At 38.6% G+C, this 14,319-nt stretch overlaps 2 protein-coding genes across 7 annotated transcripts in view; both read left to right on the top strand.

The window, feature by feature from the left end:
• Window positions 1-14,319, top strand: part of SPART (spartin) — a 467,162-nt gene that overhangs the window by 256,609 nt on the left and 196,234 nt on the right. The gene's annotated exons all lie outside the window — the stretch shown is intronic.
• DCLK1 (doublecortin like kinase 1) overlaps window positions 1-14,319 on the top strand; it is a 259,045-nt gene that overhangs the window by 173,590 nt on the left and 71,136 nt on the right. For 3 of the 4 annotated variants that reach the window (XM_061345420.1, XM_061345413.1, XM_061345439.1), the window contains exon 5: window positions 3,071-3,187. In XM_061345420.1, the coding sequence (XP_061201404.1) occupies window positions 3,071-3,187 (117 nt within the window). Of the gene's footprint in view, window positions 1-3,070; window positions 3,188-13,511; window positions 13,690-14,319 lie in introns of those variants that run through there. The other variant, XM_061345429.1, reaches the window with a different exon arrangement.

The raw sequence follows: 14,319 nt of genomic DNA, 5'->3' as shown, positions 1-14,319 counted from the left end.
AATCTAAACTTCCCCTGTTTAAGCTTTAACCCATTACCCCTTGTCCTATCACTACAGTCCCTAATGAAGAGTCCCTCCCCAGCATCCCTATATGCCCCCTTCAGATACTGGAAGGCTGCTATGAGGTCTCCACGCAGCCTTCTCTTCTCCAGGCTGAACAGTCCCAACTTTCTCAGCCGATCTTCATATGGGAGGTGCTCCAGTCCCCTGATCATTCTTGTGGCCCTCCTGTGGACTTGTTCCAACAGATCCATGTCCTTTCTATGTTGAGGACCCCAGAACTGCACACAATACTCCAAGTGAGGTCTCACAAGAGCAGAGTAAAGGGGCAGGATCACCTCCTTCGACCTGCTGGTCACACTCCTTTTGATGCAGCCCAGGATACAGTTGGCTTTCTGGACTGCAAGCGCACACTGCCGGCTCATGTTCATTTTCTCATCGACCAACACCCCCAAGTCCTTCTCCGCAGGGCTGCTCTGAGTCTCTTCTCTGCCCAGCCTGTAGCTGTGTCTGGGATTGCTCCGACCCAGGTGTAGGACCTTGCACTTGGCATGGTTAAACTTCATGAGGTTGGCATCAGCCCACCTCACAAGCATGTCAAGGTCCCTCTGGATGGCATTCCTTCCCTCCAGCCTATCAACTGAACCACACAGCTTGGTGTCATCGGCATTCATCCATATCATATGAGCAGGGACATTTCTTGCTGGGAGAGGGGGAAGATGGTTGCAAGATACTTTTAGCCTCTGCAGTTCAGGTCACACACACTTTGCGTACACATGTGTGACAAAACTTCAGATGAAGCATAATAAGTTTAAAAAAAATGTTTTTCTTTCATTTCTGGAAGAGTTGATTGAAAATTATGTAAGGTTTGTCTTGAATATTGTCCTCAACAGCATTATATCACTAGGATGGAAGATAACCTGAATGTACATTTAGCTGACTCTTCTTTCCTTTCACACCACTTTTCACCTTTCCAATACTGTGAGAGGAAATACACATTCAAATACAGAATCTTATCTCTACCCTCATTCTAACTCTGGGTGCTTATAAGGTATTGAGGGAACTTGGATGAGTATTAATATTTATAATAAAGTGATAGTTAAACTTTAGTGTATAGCATGAATTGCAAGAGAGGGATGCAGATAGTTGTTTTCTTTGTTGGAAACAGGAAAGCTTTTTACATAGTAAAATATATTACAAAAAGTAGTTGGCTGTTTTCTTCATGGACTCTTCACTTTTTCTACTAAGCAAATTATTATATTCTAATGGTCCTAGCTTGATTGGGTCATTCTGCTTGAGTCTTGTTTGTTGACCCTTGGAATATTCAGTTCCCTTCCTGATGGATTCTTGTGAATGGGGCAAACACTGGGATTACATCCTAGTTTTATAAAGTCAAATAAGTTGGCTGCTAGGTGTTTGGACATTTAAAATCTTTGTTTACAATAAGGTAAAGAACCTCTTAACATTCCACATATATAGATGGTTTCTGGAATGGCTGTTTATGCCAACACATCAAGGTAAGGATCCTGCTGTGGTTACCTAGGGGAATCTAATTGAAAGCTTTAATCTGATTCCTCCTGTTTTCAGTTGATAATTTCCTCTTGCAAAAGAGTAAATGTTTTTCTCCATTTCCACTCATTGTTCAGTATAAAATGAGAGTAGTCATCAATGAATCACATAAAATGTCAACAGAAAGAATTAAGCTACTATTTGGTATCAGGAAGGTGGGAGAGATTGAGAAGAAAAGCTTCTCTAGGAAGACCAGGGCATTTATCTGGCCCTCTCAGCTCTCAGCTGTGCTGGATATTCCCTCAGTAATACATCAGTTCTTGCTTCTATTTCCTTCAAGAACTTGACAAAAGACAAATGGTTAGGGCAGCCAAGAGAAATACATTTCATGACATCATTCTCTGATGGATATGGTTAAGTTATTTAGTTATGCTCAGTTTTATTTCTTTGTTCTCTAATCTGTCTAAACTATGTTACAGACTGAACTGATCTGTGAAGACTAAATAATGTGCAGACTCGTACATGCTAATTTCTGACTAGGAAGAAAAAAAATCTTGTTTCTCTAAGCCTGTGTTGAGGAATCTCAACTATGGGAAGAAAATGTGGAACAGGTCTGATATAGTACTGCAAGTTTATTTATGTATTTTTAAACAAGTGAGGTATACTGACATCGTCAGGTGAAAACAGTATAAGCATTGCTCCATACTTCTAGTTGTACGTTGGCTAAGAAGTGAAAATGTTTTTTTTCCCCAACTGTATAATATGTCTGGTGATTAATTCAGTATCCATTATGAGTGCAAGACATCAGCGTTTTACACACTAAGTTCTTTCATCCTCAGGCCAAGAACCATTTTACAGGCGTAATGCAAAAATGCCTACAGAGCTGTGTGGGTGTATAGAAACTCTAACCTGAACATCTTGAAGTGTTCTCAAGTGGGAGGGTAATTTCGCCTCTTCATTGATTTTACTGAGGTTTCTTATGAGCAAGTAGTGCCATTTCCCTCAACTTGTGATGAATCGCGTGTGCTATAGAATGTAGGCTGTTGCTCACCGGAGGATTAAGCAGGAGCAACAAACCTACTTCACTTTCTTCAAACCTTTCATGAGTGACGGATACCTGCGTCATCTTATGCAGTCCTAACATTTTGATGTATAAAAGCAGCCTTCCGGTTCATCCAGAGGAGACTGCCTAGGTCGACAGGAGTGCTTACGTTGCATTTGGATCATTTACAGAAAAGAACACTTGTGCTGAAATCCTCAAAAGCAAATCAATTTTATGTATAGTCGCAGCACTGTTAAATTAACCTATCCTAAGTACCTGCAGTAACCATGGTATCTAAAAGTCTGGATTACTGCAGCAGTTCTTTGTCTGAGATGTGGTACATACTGTACTTCAGTTTTAATGGAGCCATTTATACAGATTTTATATTTTCCCATAAAACTCCCCAAGGTGAGTGAAAACAAGTGTGGGCTAAAAGTTTGTGCTTTTCAATGCTTTTTCTATTGCAGAATTTTGCTGGCTTTCTTAATTGCTAAATTATGCAGTTTCTTTGTCTTTTAGAATGTCGGGTGGTGAAATCCACTTCCTATACCAAAATAGCTTCGACTTCCCGTAGAAGCACCACCAAGAGTCCGGGCCCATCCCGACGCAGCAAGTCTCCTGCTTCTACTAGCTCAGGTAAAGCACATAAGAAATCTTCCTTAACAGCAGCAACCAATCTGTTCCAATACAATTGACAATGCATTTAAAATTCCATGTTTCTGAGGAAAAGCATTGTATGCATGAAAGAGTCCATAGTAAAAATTCACTTGTTTTCTTAGTTGTGTCTGAGATGAAGTGTCTTCCCAATACAAAATGGTTCTTCACTGTTCTATAAATCATGATCTGGCATTACCATGGTTCAGTTTATTTTCTGTGCATGATTTTGGTGCCAATATCTAAGCACTGACAAAAAGAAGGTATTCTTTGTACTAGAAACTGAATGAGCACAATGTAGAAAGTAGTCCAAGTTACACAGCGTAAGTTCTGTGTTGATTTTGCAATCGTTTATTGTATCTTGTTTCTGAGACTGTTAAGAGGCAGCAGTGAGGAAAGGATAGGTTGAAGACAATGAGAATATTGAGGAAAGGGCGGCAAGTCAGGGAAAGAATGCAATTACGGATGTGAATGTGAGGTGCAAAGATAGCTGAGGAACAAAGAAGTCAGAGTTGACCTAACAATTCAGTGGTACAGGCTGGAGAAGACACAGCAAAAACCTTTAGAAAGGTCGATCTGAAGGGCCTTGATTTGACTGCCTTTGGAGTTGCTCCCACTAAGCAGTGTACGACTAGTTCCTCTCTGCAGCTTTTTCCAAAGCAAATCAAATAAATAGACAAAAAATGCATTAGGTAATTTGCCAGTATTGGTGCCTAAAAGTAATACTTGATGTGGTCCAGTTGAGTAGTCCCTGTCCAGCGTTTGCAGCATTGCTTGTGAATCTGGATTTTCCAAGAGGCAAAAGTTAGAGCTATCTGAAAGTCACTTCACTCTTTCTGTCCTGTCTTCTGCCAAGAGGGAAGTGAATGTTATTGGGACGTACAACAAGCACCATAAGGTCTTTATAGGGATGTGATGAGGACAGTGGTACTTCTAGCTGGTTTCACAGAGGTGGGGACGCGGGCCACTTGGAACCATATTTTTTTACAGGAAAACTAAGTTGAGGAAAAATGCTTCCTTACTCACAGAAGGAGGGTAAGTCGGAGAGACAATGGGAGATGAAGGCGTAGATGGGGTAGCAGGCCTGGGGGACAACGTGCCACCTGCACATGCTAAGAACAGCTGAAATAGAGAAACCTGAAAAGAGGTAGTGGTAAAAAGTATCAAGTGCTAGGAACAAGGCCAGAGTAGCGCTTTGTTAAGCATATATTAAGTATCTTTCTTTGTAGATAGGTGGAACAGGGTTTAATTTGTCTTTAGCAGGGGAGGCCCCTTTTAGTGTATGAATGTTACGGACTCTCACTGGTCTTTTTCTAATGAATAGTCATTTGGGAGTAAAGGTAATGGACACCGAATGCTGTATGTTCACTTCTGTGGGGAATAACTATCCTGCTATGCATAAGAAGTGTTTCTGCCATAGGACTAGCAGCATTTTTGCCATGTTAACTAAGTGATGCCTTTGTTGGTCCTGAGAGAAATAGTACTGTTTTTACTTAAAAATACAAGGGAAAGATAGGTAAGTAAATCTTAATTTCCTGGAGGTCAGTTTTATGACAGGTCTGAGCAGAATACCATTGCATGTTCAATCACTGCCACAGATTAGGGAATTATTTTACATCTTTTTTTTTTTTTAAAGTAGTGTTTTCATTATGCCATAATAATAGTGTATAATTAAACTTACAGCAAGAAAAGAAAACAGTGTAGTGGAGGTATTAAAAATGCAAACCATTTTGGATGGTTCTGTGTTGATGACAAATATACCCATCTTAAAAATATCCTTTTTAAAAACAATAAAACTACAGGAAACAGACACATACTAGTCTGTCAAAAGACTGTCCATGACCTTGCCTATTTGATATAATCATTTGACCACTGTAATTAAAATTTTCTTAGAGAAAGACATCGGGCAAAGCCCTACAGGAATGTATAGGATGCTAACAGAACAGTCTGTCAACTGGTAGGAGCATGGGTGAAGAGTTTGACCACCCTGTCTGTAAAGAATTGCTTCCTAATATCCAGTCTTAACCCTAATAATAATGTAGTGTTATTGTGATCTAGTAATGTTTAGTATAGTGATGCTAACATGTCATCACTATATTTTACTTTATTTTAGTTATTAAACTGTTATTAAACTACTGTTAGGGATTTTTCTTTCATTAGGGATAAACATAAAAAATACTAAAGAAAGACAATAGATTCTTTGCTCAGATCAAAGATCATACACATTCAAAAATGAAAAGGTGTATCATTTTGTGAAGAGTTGTATCATAAAAGGAAGTTGAGAAAAGTAGGGGTAAAAGGCAGGCAGAAAGCATTATTGATAGTGTACCCTTGAGGAAAAGCAAAGCAAGCTTTATGGAGAAGAGCATGTTGCTAATTAGAAAAAAATTTCATTCCTCTGGTTTGATTCTTGCTGTATTTTGAAAAGGCTGCATTCTTGCTACGCAGAAGGATCAGATGTCTGCCTCAGTCATTAGTTCATGTCCATATCAAGATGATGCACATGGGTAACTACATGGGCCAAAAAAGAAAAGTTGCATAGACAAAGACTGTGTCAAAAAAACCCATAAAATCTCAAATTTGGATATTAAAACATTATTTGTCTTCTCATCAGGCACAGGATAACTGATTGGGATTCATAATTTTTAGAGTTAATGAAGGTACAGTCATAGAGTCATTTCCCCATTATTAGGGAAGCAGATGTGTAAGTGAGCCTGGGACATGTAGACAGTCTGCTTTGATTTAAGCACTTAAATACCATCCTCAAGAACTATTTCCTTTCTTTGACATAGAATTTCAAGTGGTAAGTGGATTAAACCAAGTTTGGGGTTGAACTGAATGTTTATAAATACAATGAAGTCTACGAGTCCTTTGTTCTGAGCAAATAACCATATGGGGTAATGAATTTTCCAAAATTCATCCCAATAGCTTTTGAAGTCACTTACAAAAATTAAAGGGATTATTTTGTGTTTTATTGATTTTCTTTACTGTCTTATTCTCATTTTCACATCTCTAAGTTTGGAGCAGTACCATTTTATCGAAACTGGTGCCTTGAAGACAAAATCAGTAATGTTAACAAATGATTTTTAGAGAAAATCCTTCTTGAAGGCCTGAGTGTGCCCTCTCCTGGAAAAGCCCCCAAGCACTGGGGGCAAAGAGCTCTTAGTGACATTCCCAACGGTTTTAGATAACTTCCACCCTTTGGAGGTGCCTTTCTCTCTCCATTGCCTGTAAAGGCAGCATCCCCATCAAGCTTGAAAGCTCCATACAGAACCTGCCATAAAAACTGTCCAGCTTTGCAGGTACATGGCCATGGGAGTAATAACATGGGAACAACGGGATAAAAAATACTGTCCCACAGGCTCTTTGGACAGCCACAGCAGTATGGGGGAATGAGTAGAGCTATGAGTGAAAAGCAGGTTGCAGGTTTGGAGAGAAAGACCCTTAGCGATACCAGGGCTACATTAGTGCTCAGTACCATGCAGGTTCAGATCTGTGCTCTCGTCAACTGAGGGCAAGGTAACATGTCCGTCTGTAAGGGAATGGGAAATACACTCTTCCCATCCTTTCTTGAGCTATACAACCTATGGCAAGCAAAAAAAAGCTGCATAGAAGTGTATAATAGTTGGGCTTGAAAAGGACCTCAAGATCATTTAGTTTTACCCCACCTCACACTAGACCATGTCGTCCAAGGCTCTGTCCAGCCTGGCTTTACACCATTTCTTGATATATTTAAGAAGGATGCGTGCCTTTCCATAGGTGGTAGTGTTCACTTTTCTTTCTTCCATCTGTGCTTTTTTTCATTTTGTTGCGGGTTTTTTTTGTATGGGTTTTTGTTGTTGTTGTTGTTTCTTTTTCTTGGTTGTTGGTTTTGGGTTTTTTTGTGGGTTTCTTTGGGTTGTTTCTGAACATAGCATATGCTTCGTGTGCTTAAATTTTCCTGGTAGCCTCCCTGGCTCCTGAGAGCAGATGCATCCTATTTCTATATAAAAACACAGAACCCTTTTTTTTTTTTTAAACAGTACGTGCAAGCTAGGAAGATTTGTGGTAAGGGCTGACTTCTCCATTATGTGTTTTGTTCAGTTTTTTATTTGCATCTGACAGTGTTCCAAAACAGTACCACAAGACAGCAACCTTGCTGCAAGAGGATCTCTTTCTGTTTTTTCACAAATGCATTTGAGGCATCTGCTTCAAAATGCTTTCAGTCTAAACAGAGAAGAGAAACAGAAAGATAGTATGACTTCCCAGGTGGGCAGAGGGCTGAAGTCTGGTTCCAGGTTGAACAGATAATCCTGCCTCTATTTAATTTTCCTGATGTCTTCTTAAAGCTTGTAAAACAGTTTGTTTTTTTGTTTTTTTTTTGTTTGTTTGTTTGTTTAGTTTGCTGGGGTTTTTTTTGTTATTGTCATCAAGTACTATTTAGGAAAGGACACCAAAATGGAGATGTTGAATTTCGGTGAGACTAAGCATCAGCTTGTTGCTTGTGACTGAAAATTATGAATGTCTGACAGCTATTCAGTAGCTGTCAGCTTCTGCCCAGCTACCAATTAACATCATTGGTGGCAGCCCCAGTGCAGGTGAAGAGACAACAGGTTTAAAGAAATCAGTGCTTACTTTTTCATGATCATTAGTTTTGAGAGCAGCGTGAGACTTTTGGAATTATTGTACCATTGGTACATTAAATTAATGAAAGATGCTGCATTTGGATGAACTCTTTTTAAGCTTCTCAAATACCAACTCTAACTTTCAGGATTTGCTCTCAAAGATAACTATTTTCTTTTTTTTTTTTTTTCTTTTCTTGTCAGTCTGGGCACCTCCTTTCAAATTATTTCCTTCCTTTTCATCCCCTCTGAGCTATCGCCTGTTCCCCTCAAACTGTCACCCAGAATATTTTCGATGCTTGAAATGTTATTTGTAACAGCAACTCATTTGATGTGGAGTTATTTAGTTCAGCAAGCATCTATTTCAAGAGTAACAGGGTTGATACGTACCTTTTCTGAATGGCAAAGGGAATGTATGTGAAGAATGGATAAAGTAGGTGATGTTACCAAGGGCTGTGTGATTGTTGGAGGTTTTTTAACTGTGAAGCTACAGGTCAGTCTAAAGCCTAATCAAGACTGTAGATGTTCCCTAAATTAAAAAAAGGTTTAGAGTATGGAAATTGGATCTTACTGAAAGCTTCTATAGAGCAGATGCCTGTGCTTTTCTCAGGTCTCTAGGAAAAAGGAGGTAGATGTGTTCTTCTGAAAAAGGAAAATGTTTTCATTTAGTTTGATAGTTGATGAACTATCCTAGGCCATTATCCAGAAGCAGCCCTTCTTCAGCCACCTGACTCAAGAAGGTCTTTTGGATCCCAAAGAAAGGAACATGATGTATCATGTTGTCTTTGGTGAGGTCATGTTTTTATTCACACTGTTACAGGTACTCAGCTTACAGATTTTGTAATAAATATGATGAAGCAAAACTTTCCTGAAGCCAAGATTACAAACCCATGGGAGTGACGGAGTCATCCTACAGACGCAGGGATTTCCATATTATTTTCCCTTTAATTGTGGCTTCCTTTTAATTCTTTATTTATGGTGTTTGTATTCGATACAAACCATTAAAAAATGAAGTTCTATCATTTTATTGCCTGTAACAACAACAAAAAAAAGAGTTTGTATGAGAAATAGATTTGGCCAGAATGAATAGTTTAACCTTCTTAAAGGATTAAAAAGTTAAATTGCATATGAACATCCTCAGAGTTGTTACTCATTCACACAGACTGATTTGGGAATCCTAGTATTTAGGCAAAATAGTTCAAAAGAGAGATTTTTATTAAATCTCATATACACATAGATGTTTTCTTCATTAGGTACTACATGAAATTAGACAACATCATAGATGTCAGCTGTACGCTAATAAAATGCAGAGAAAAAAAAGAGGCATTTACCCACCTTCTGAGGCTAAAAAAAAACCAAAAAACCAAACAAACAAAAAAAAACAAACCCAAAGCAGAAAACCAATGTTGATTCCAAGGCACTTTATTTTCAAGAAAGTCTCCTGTCTTCTGAGATATCAGGCATGTCTATAATGTTTAGGTGTCTGCAGCTATTCTCTGCTTGATATTGCAGACATACCTGACTTCAGATTAAGGTAGAAGTGCTATCATAGTGGCCACTCCATGGAATGGCCACACAGCATGGGCTGAGCTTTTGAGGGGTTGACAATCCCTGCTGACCTCTGCACTGTTTGGGATACATTGTGCAGCTACCACAGGTACCAGTGACTTACAGGGACGCAGGTATTGGTGGCTGCTAGGATGGGTATGTAAATCTGACCTGAAGGTGACCCTTTCTGCTGACATTTCTCATCTGTTGATCTGTTGATCAGATGAAAGCTCTATATGGGTCTGCCAAGCATTGTCTTCAGTGGCAGACAGATCTTGTATCTGCGTAACTTCTTGACACAAACTCTAGAGAAGATTGAATGTAAAAAGGACAGTTTTAACACCAGTTAAAACAAATGCAGTACTGATTATTTGGCATTTTTCTCAACCAGTCGCATGCTAAGGTAGAACTTAAAAAGCCTTATCTTTCTGGGAAGTGATAATGAGGGCATTTGCTCAATGTGGTGCTCTGGACAAACTGTCTTTTGGAATGAAGACAAAGATGACGAGATGTATACAAGCAGAATACAAAAGCAGAAGGAATTAGAAGGCAACATACAGTTTGTTTCCTAACTACTTTTTAACTACATAATCTTATTGAGACAAAAATGTTGTTTTGGAAAGGACAGTAACAAAACTACAGGAGTAATTGAGACAAGATCAACTAGTGATCTTGTATCACCATTTTCTAGCTGACAGTTGCTGAATATGACCTAGACACAATGTGATTTGTGTAAGTAATTTTTCAGTTCAACTTGTCCCAGTCGTTAGTAAGTTGTGGCTGTGAAAAAGCCTGCACAATTCCTTTCCCTTTGTCTCCTCTTGCCTCTTTGCAAACACATTTGTGCTTTTGTAATCACAAAGTCATCTCTCTGTTCTGTAGAGTACAAGATGCTAACGCATCAACAGACAGTTTTATAGGAGGGTATGAGTTTAATACAGTGCAATGGCACTGGCAGCTTCTCAGACTGGCACTTGATACTTTAATTCAGCTTTGCTCACTTTTTGGTTTACTTAATAAAAAGATGTCCTATCAAAATTTATTTATTGGAATGCCTTTGGAGTATTTTTTGTTTGTAGCATTTTCACTGGTTTATAAACTTCATCACATGAAAACATATTTTGCATTTATCTCAGTAGATGATGGTATCCAGTTTTAGCATACTATTTTATGGGAGTTTCTGCCTTCATGTGTGTGCCAGGTGCTGCAAAAGCAAAGACAGGTCTTTGCCCTGTTATGCATCCTCAGCAGGAAAGGACAGTAAGGAAAAGAGTTCAGAGCTAAGCAGTTGCATACATCTGTTCAGAGCAGCCACAATAATTTTGTTATTGTTTTAGCCTTTTAATACAGTTTTTACCTGTGAAATTCTGAACGGATAAATCTTTTTCATGAGGTGATGAGAGGGTACCGTCTGTTAAGCTGAAATCTCTGACCCCTGCCATTTTAAGAATAAAAAGTGACAAGAAGCCTTTTGCCTCACTCAATAGCATGATTAATCACAACAGTGATTTACCAATTTCATATGTCTTTATCTACAGCAAGGTTCCCTATAGGCATATGTGCTGTATGAGTCAGTGAGAAATGCAGTGCAGATACTGGACAGCAATGCAGTTTCCAAACATAATCCATTCCACGTAGAACTGGATTTTAGAGCTGTTTAGACTATATTTCTGTACTAACGTGAAATATATTATTATTAAAAATTACAGATTTTGTTCACTTAATTATTGCCATGCTATCTGGTCATGAGTGGCATATGTAAGAATGGTATAGTGATTGTAAATGGAGTTCAGGAAGGGGGGTCAGAATCAGTCCAGTCTCTTCCTGCTACACAGCATCTAATATCAATTCTATTTGCAAATAGTATAATTACTCCAAAAGAACTAGATTCAGAGGTGGAATGACCAGCAAGCCATATACCCGGTGATAAAAAGGAGGCCCCTGGGGTGGACTGGGTAATTATTCAGAATTATCATTTCTCCCCTGCTGTGGTGTCTGTCTTGAGCATTACATCAATAATATCAGTAGTAATGTATATCTCCAGGTATGCAGAACATAATCGTTGTCTGAAGACAGACAAAATGATGTGCAGAGAGAGTTTCTTCTGCCAGAAATTAAAGCCTAAGTAGGAAAGTGGTAGAGATTAAATGACTTGTCTGATGTTGTGCAGGTTGGAAATAGAATCCGTCCCCCAAGTTTTTGTTCAGGTTGACTGCAATGTAGACTCTGTATGGCTTTCAGTCATCAGGGTTTATTTAATGGAGTTCTGCTCTTGGAATAAAATCCACCAAAATTCGTAGGTGGAGAAAATTTTGATGATTTTGCTTCATCTCTGGCATATACTAAACCTCTAGGTATGTGTGTTTGGATTCACCTTGCCTAATGTAACAAGTCTACACTGTAGTGAATTAGTATTGTTCAACAGGTCTGTTTTAGATGGTTGCTTGTGGATGAAGCATCTCATGCAATGACAGCAACCTGGTTAAAATAAGGTCCATAAAACTACTTCAGGTGTAGAAGCCAATAAAATAGGTACCTAAAGATTGCTAAGAGGAATCTCATCCCCAGTGGTAATAGTCATGTCTAGAATTTCCTAAACAGCTCTCCATAAGGAGACCTTGTACACTCACAAAAATCCTGGTATGTGTTTTAGGTGTTTATCACCTTTGTATTTTGGATATGCATAAGGAGGTAAGCAAGCTCCTTTTAAATCTCATGATGGCCTTGATCCGTTAATTGTGTTCTTTATTTCACATGTTACAGACAGCCAATACAAGCACAACTACCATAATTTTAAAAAGTGCTGTTGGAGACAGCATTGGTGTTTAGCTTAAACACTCTAATGGTGGCAAGTGAGTAATTTTTAGGGTTTATAGTACTTTGTTTCTTCATCTCAAGTAAATACTCATCAACATGGTACATGTGAGAAATACGTCAAGAGTTAAATACACCAATGCATCTATTTGTCTAGTTCCACTTGGGAGTCTCATGTCTTAGTCTTCAGGACAGAAAAACTGCACTAGTAATTTAAAAAAAAACCCTGTTGTTGAAATTCATGGTGAAGGAGTCATTCTATAAGGAACAGGAACTGGTGCCTTGTGCTACAATGTTTATGAAAGTGTATCTGTTACCTTAGGTTTTCTTATAGTAATACGACCTAAATTGGTTTAAAGCGAAGGCAGAGCACTAGTATTGTCATACAGCAGTCTTGAGAACTAGCTCTATGTGCATAGTAGTCGTTTAATATTAGCTTCTAAGTAACATCAGATTTATTTACAAGAAGTCCTTTAAAACTTTAAAAGTTTGAGATTCCAAAAAGCTCATTTTTCATGGCCTCATCTTGCCTTTTTCCTTAATTATTTTGGAAGTATTGATAATAAGTTTTATTTTAGCCATTTTGGCCAGACCTACTGAGTGTTTTGCTGAATACGGTATGAACTTGAGTGAATGTGTCCGTATGCGTGTCCTTTCCCCCACACACTTAGTACAATATTTGAACCAGTTCTGAAACGTGCAAACCATTGCCCTCTGTGTAAAGAAAATACAAAGCCTAGATGAGTGTAATGGTTTTCTAGAAAATCAGCTTACTGAGATCCAGTTAATGTATTTTGTTCCTATGGTTATGCAAATATGTTGCACCTTTAACAGTGCCTTGCACAAAGTTATGTTGAGATTTGACACTCATAGCACTATTAACTGATCATTATTTATCACACAGTATAATGTGTTTTACTGCTGTGAGTGGCATGGAAGGTATACATGTTTCTTCCTATAATGTGTAAGACCTTTATTAACCAGTGTGAACAATGTATTTATGTAAAAAGAAAAACCTATTTAAAATCCCTCCTGTATTATCCAAAGGAATTGGCATTTGCTTGATTGCTAGTCAGCCAAGGTTTTACAAGAGTTATTGTCATTTTGATTTTTGGATGAATCATTTGGTATATTGCCCCCAAAGGCACCTCATTATGATTCAGTGCACAGCATAGAAAATTGCTTCGGCTTTCGGGGCTCCATGGAAAGCGAGTGGGGGTTGCAGTGGCTCAGCATTGTGAAGCAGCAGCATTGTGCTTAATTGACACCTTTGATGTATCCCTAAGACAGCACCTGCACCTCCCACTGCTGCTCTGAAGACGTCAGCCTTACGCAGAAAAGGCTTCTGCTTATGAATCCTGCATCGCATTCAGCTCACTCTGTGAGCAGTCCCAGCTTCCTTAACTAATCCCGTTGCTTCTCAGTTTGGCTACAGCTCGGCTTAGTACAGAGCAGGAATTTTGCTGCTTGCTATTGTCAGGTTAAACAGTAAGATTTTGTCCATGTTAGAACACATAGAAGGTAAGTCAAATGTCTTGTTGTTATCCTAGTATGTAAATATTCTCCTAAGATTCAGAATCTGGGAATCTGATTGTCGGTTCTTTTTTGCTGGTGCTGATAAATGTGGACTGTGATATAACAAGTGCTTGTTGAAGAACATTTACATATATGTGAGATACATGCTTTGCAGTGTTTCTATCAGTGATTTGGTATGAATATTATTGATAGCCTCTCATGTTATTGTAGTAGAATTCTGTCCTCTGCTGGTATTGTTTTGTTAATTTAATGGATAATGTCACATGCATGCAAAAGATGGCTTCTAAAATGATCGGCACTAACATATATGAAGGAACTTACCTATTTGAGAAAGTGGGGTGCTTTGATGTAAGTCAGACTTACATGCCTCTAAAAAGCCCTTCTGGGTTAAGTCTGAGGTGACGTTTGGGTCAGACAGTATTGCAAAACTCTCTTCAGATGAATGAGTGAGGAGCAGCAACCAGCTGATATGTTCTTCAACCAGTATTGCTTTAAAATTTTGGTGGGTAGTGCTTCAAGCCATAAGTAAATGGAATTAAAATGTTTACATTAGCAAATGTTTGTTAAGGTTAACAAAGCACCTTGCTCCCCATCACTTTCAAGCACAGGAACAAA

This window comes from Neopsephotus bourkii, unplaced genomic scaffold, assembly GCF_033783945.1.
Source record: "Neopsephotus bourkii isolate Nb327-2 ecotype Australia unplaced genomic scaffold, CSIRO-AGI_Nbou_v1 NB_38, whole genome shotgun sequence".
In the NCBI taxonomy this organism is placed as follows: Eukaryota; Metazoa; Chordata; class Aves; order Psittaciformes; family Psittacidae; genus Neopsephotus; species Neopsephotus bourkii.
Note: the sequence above shows the minus strand (reverse complement) of the source record. Positions and strands in the feature narration are given on the sequence as shown.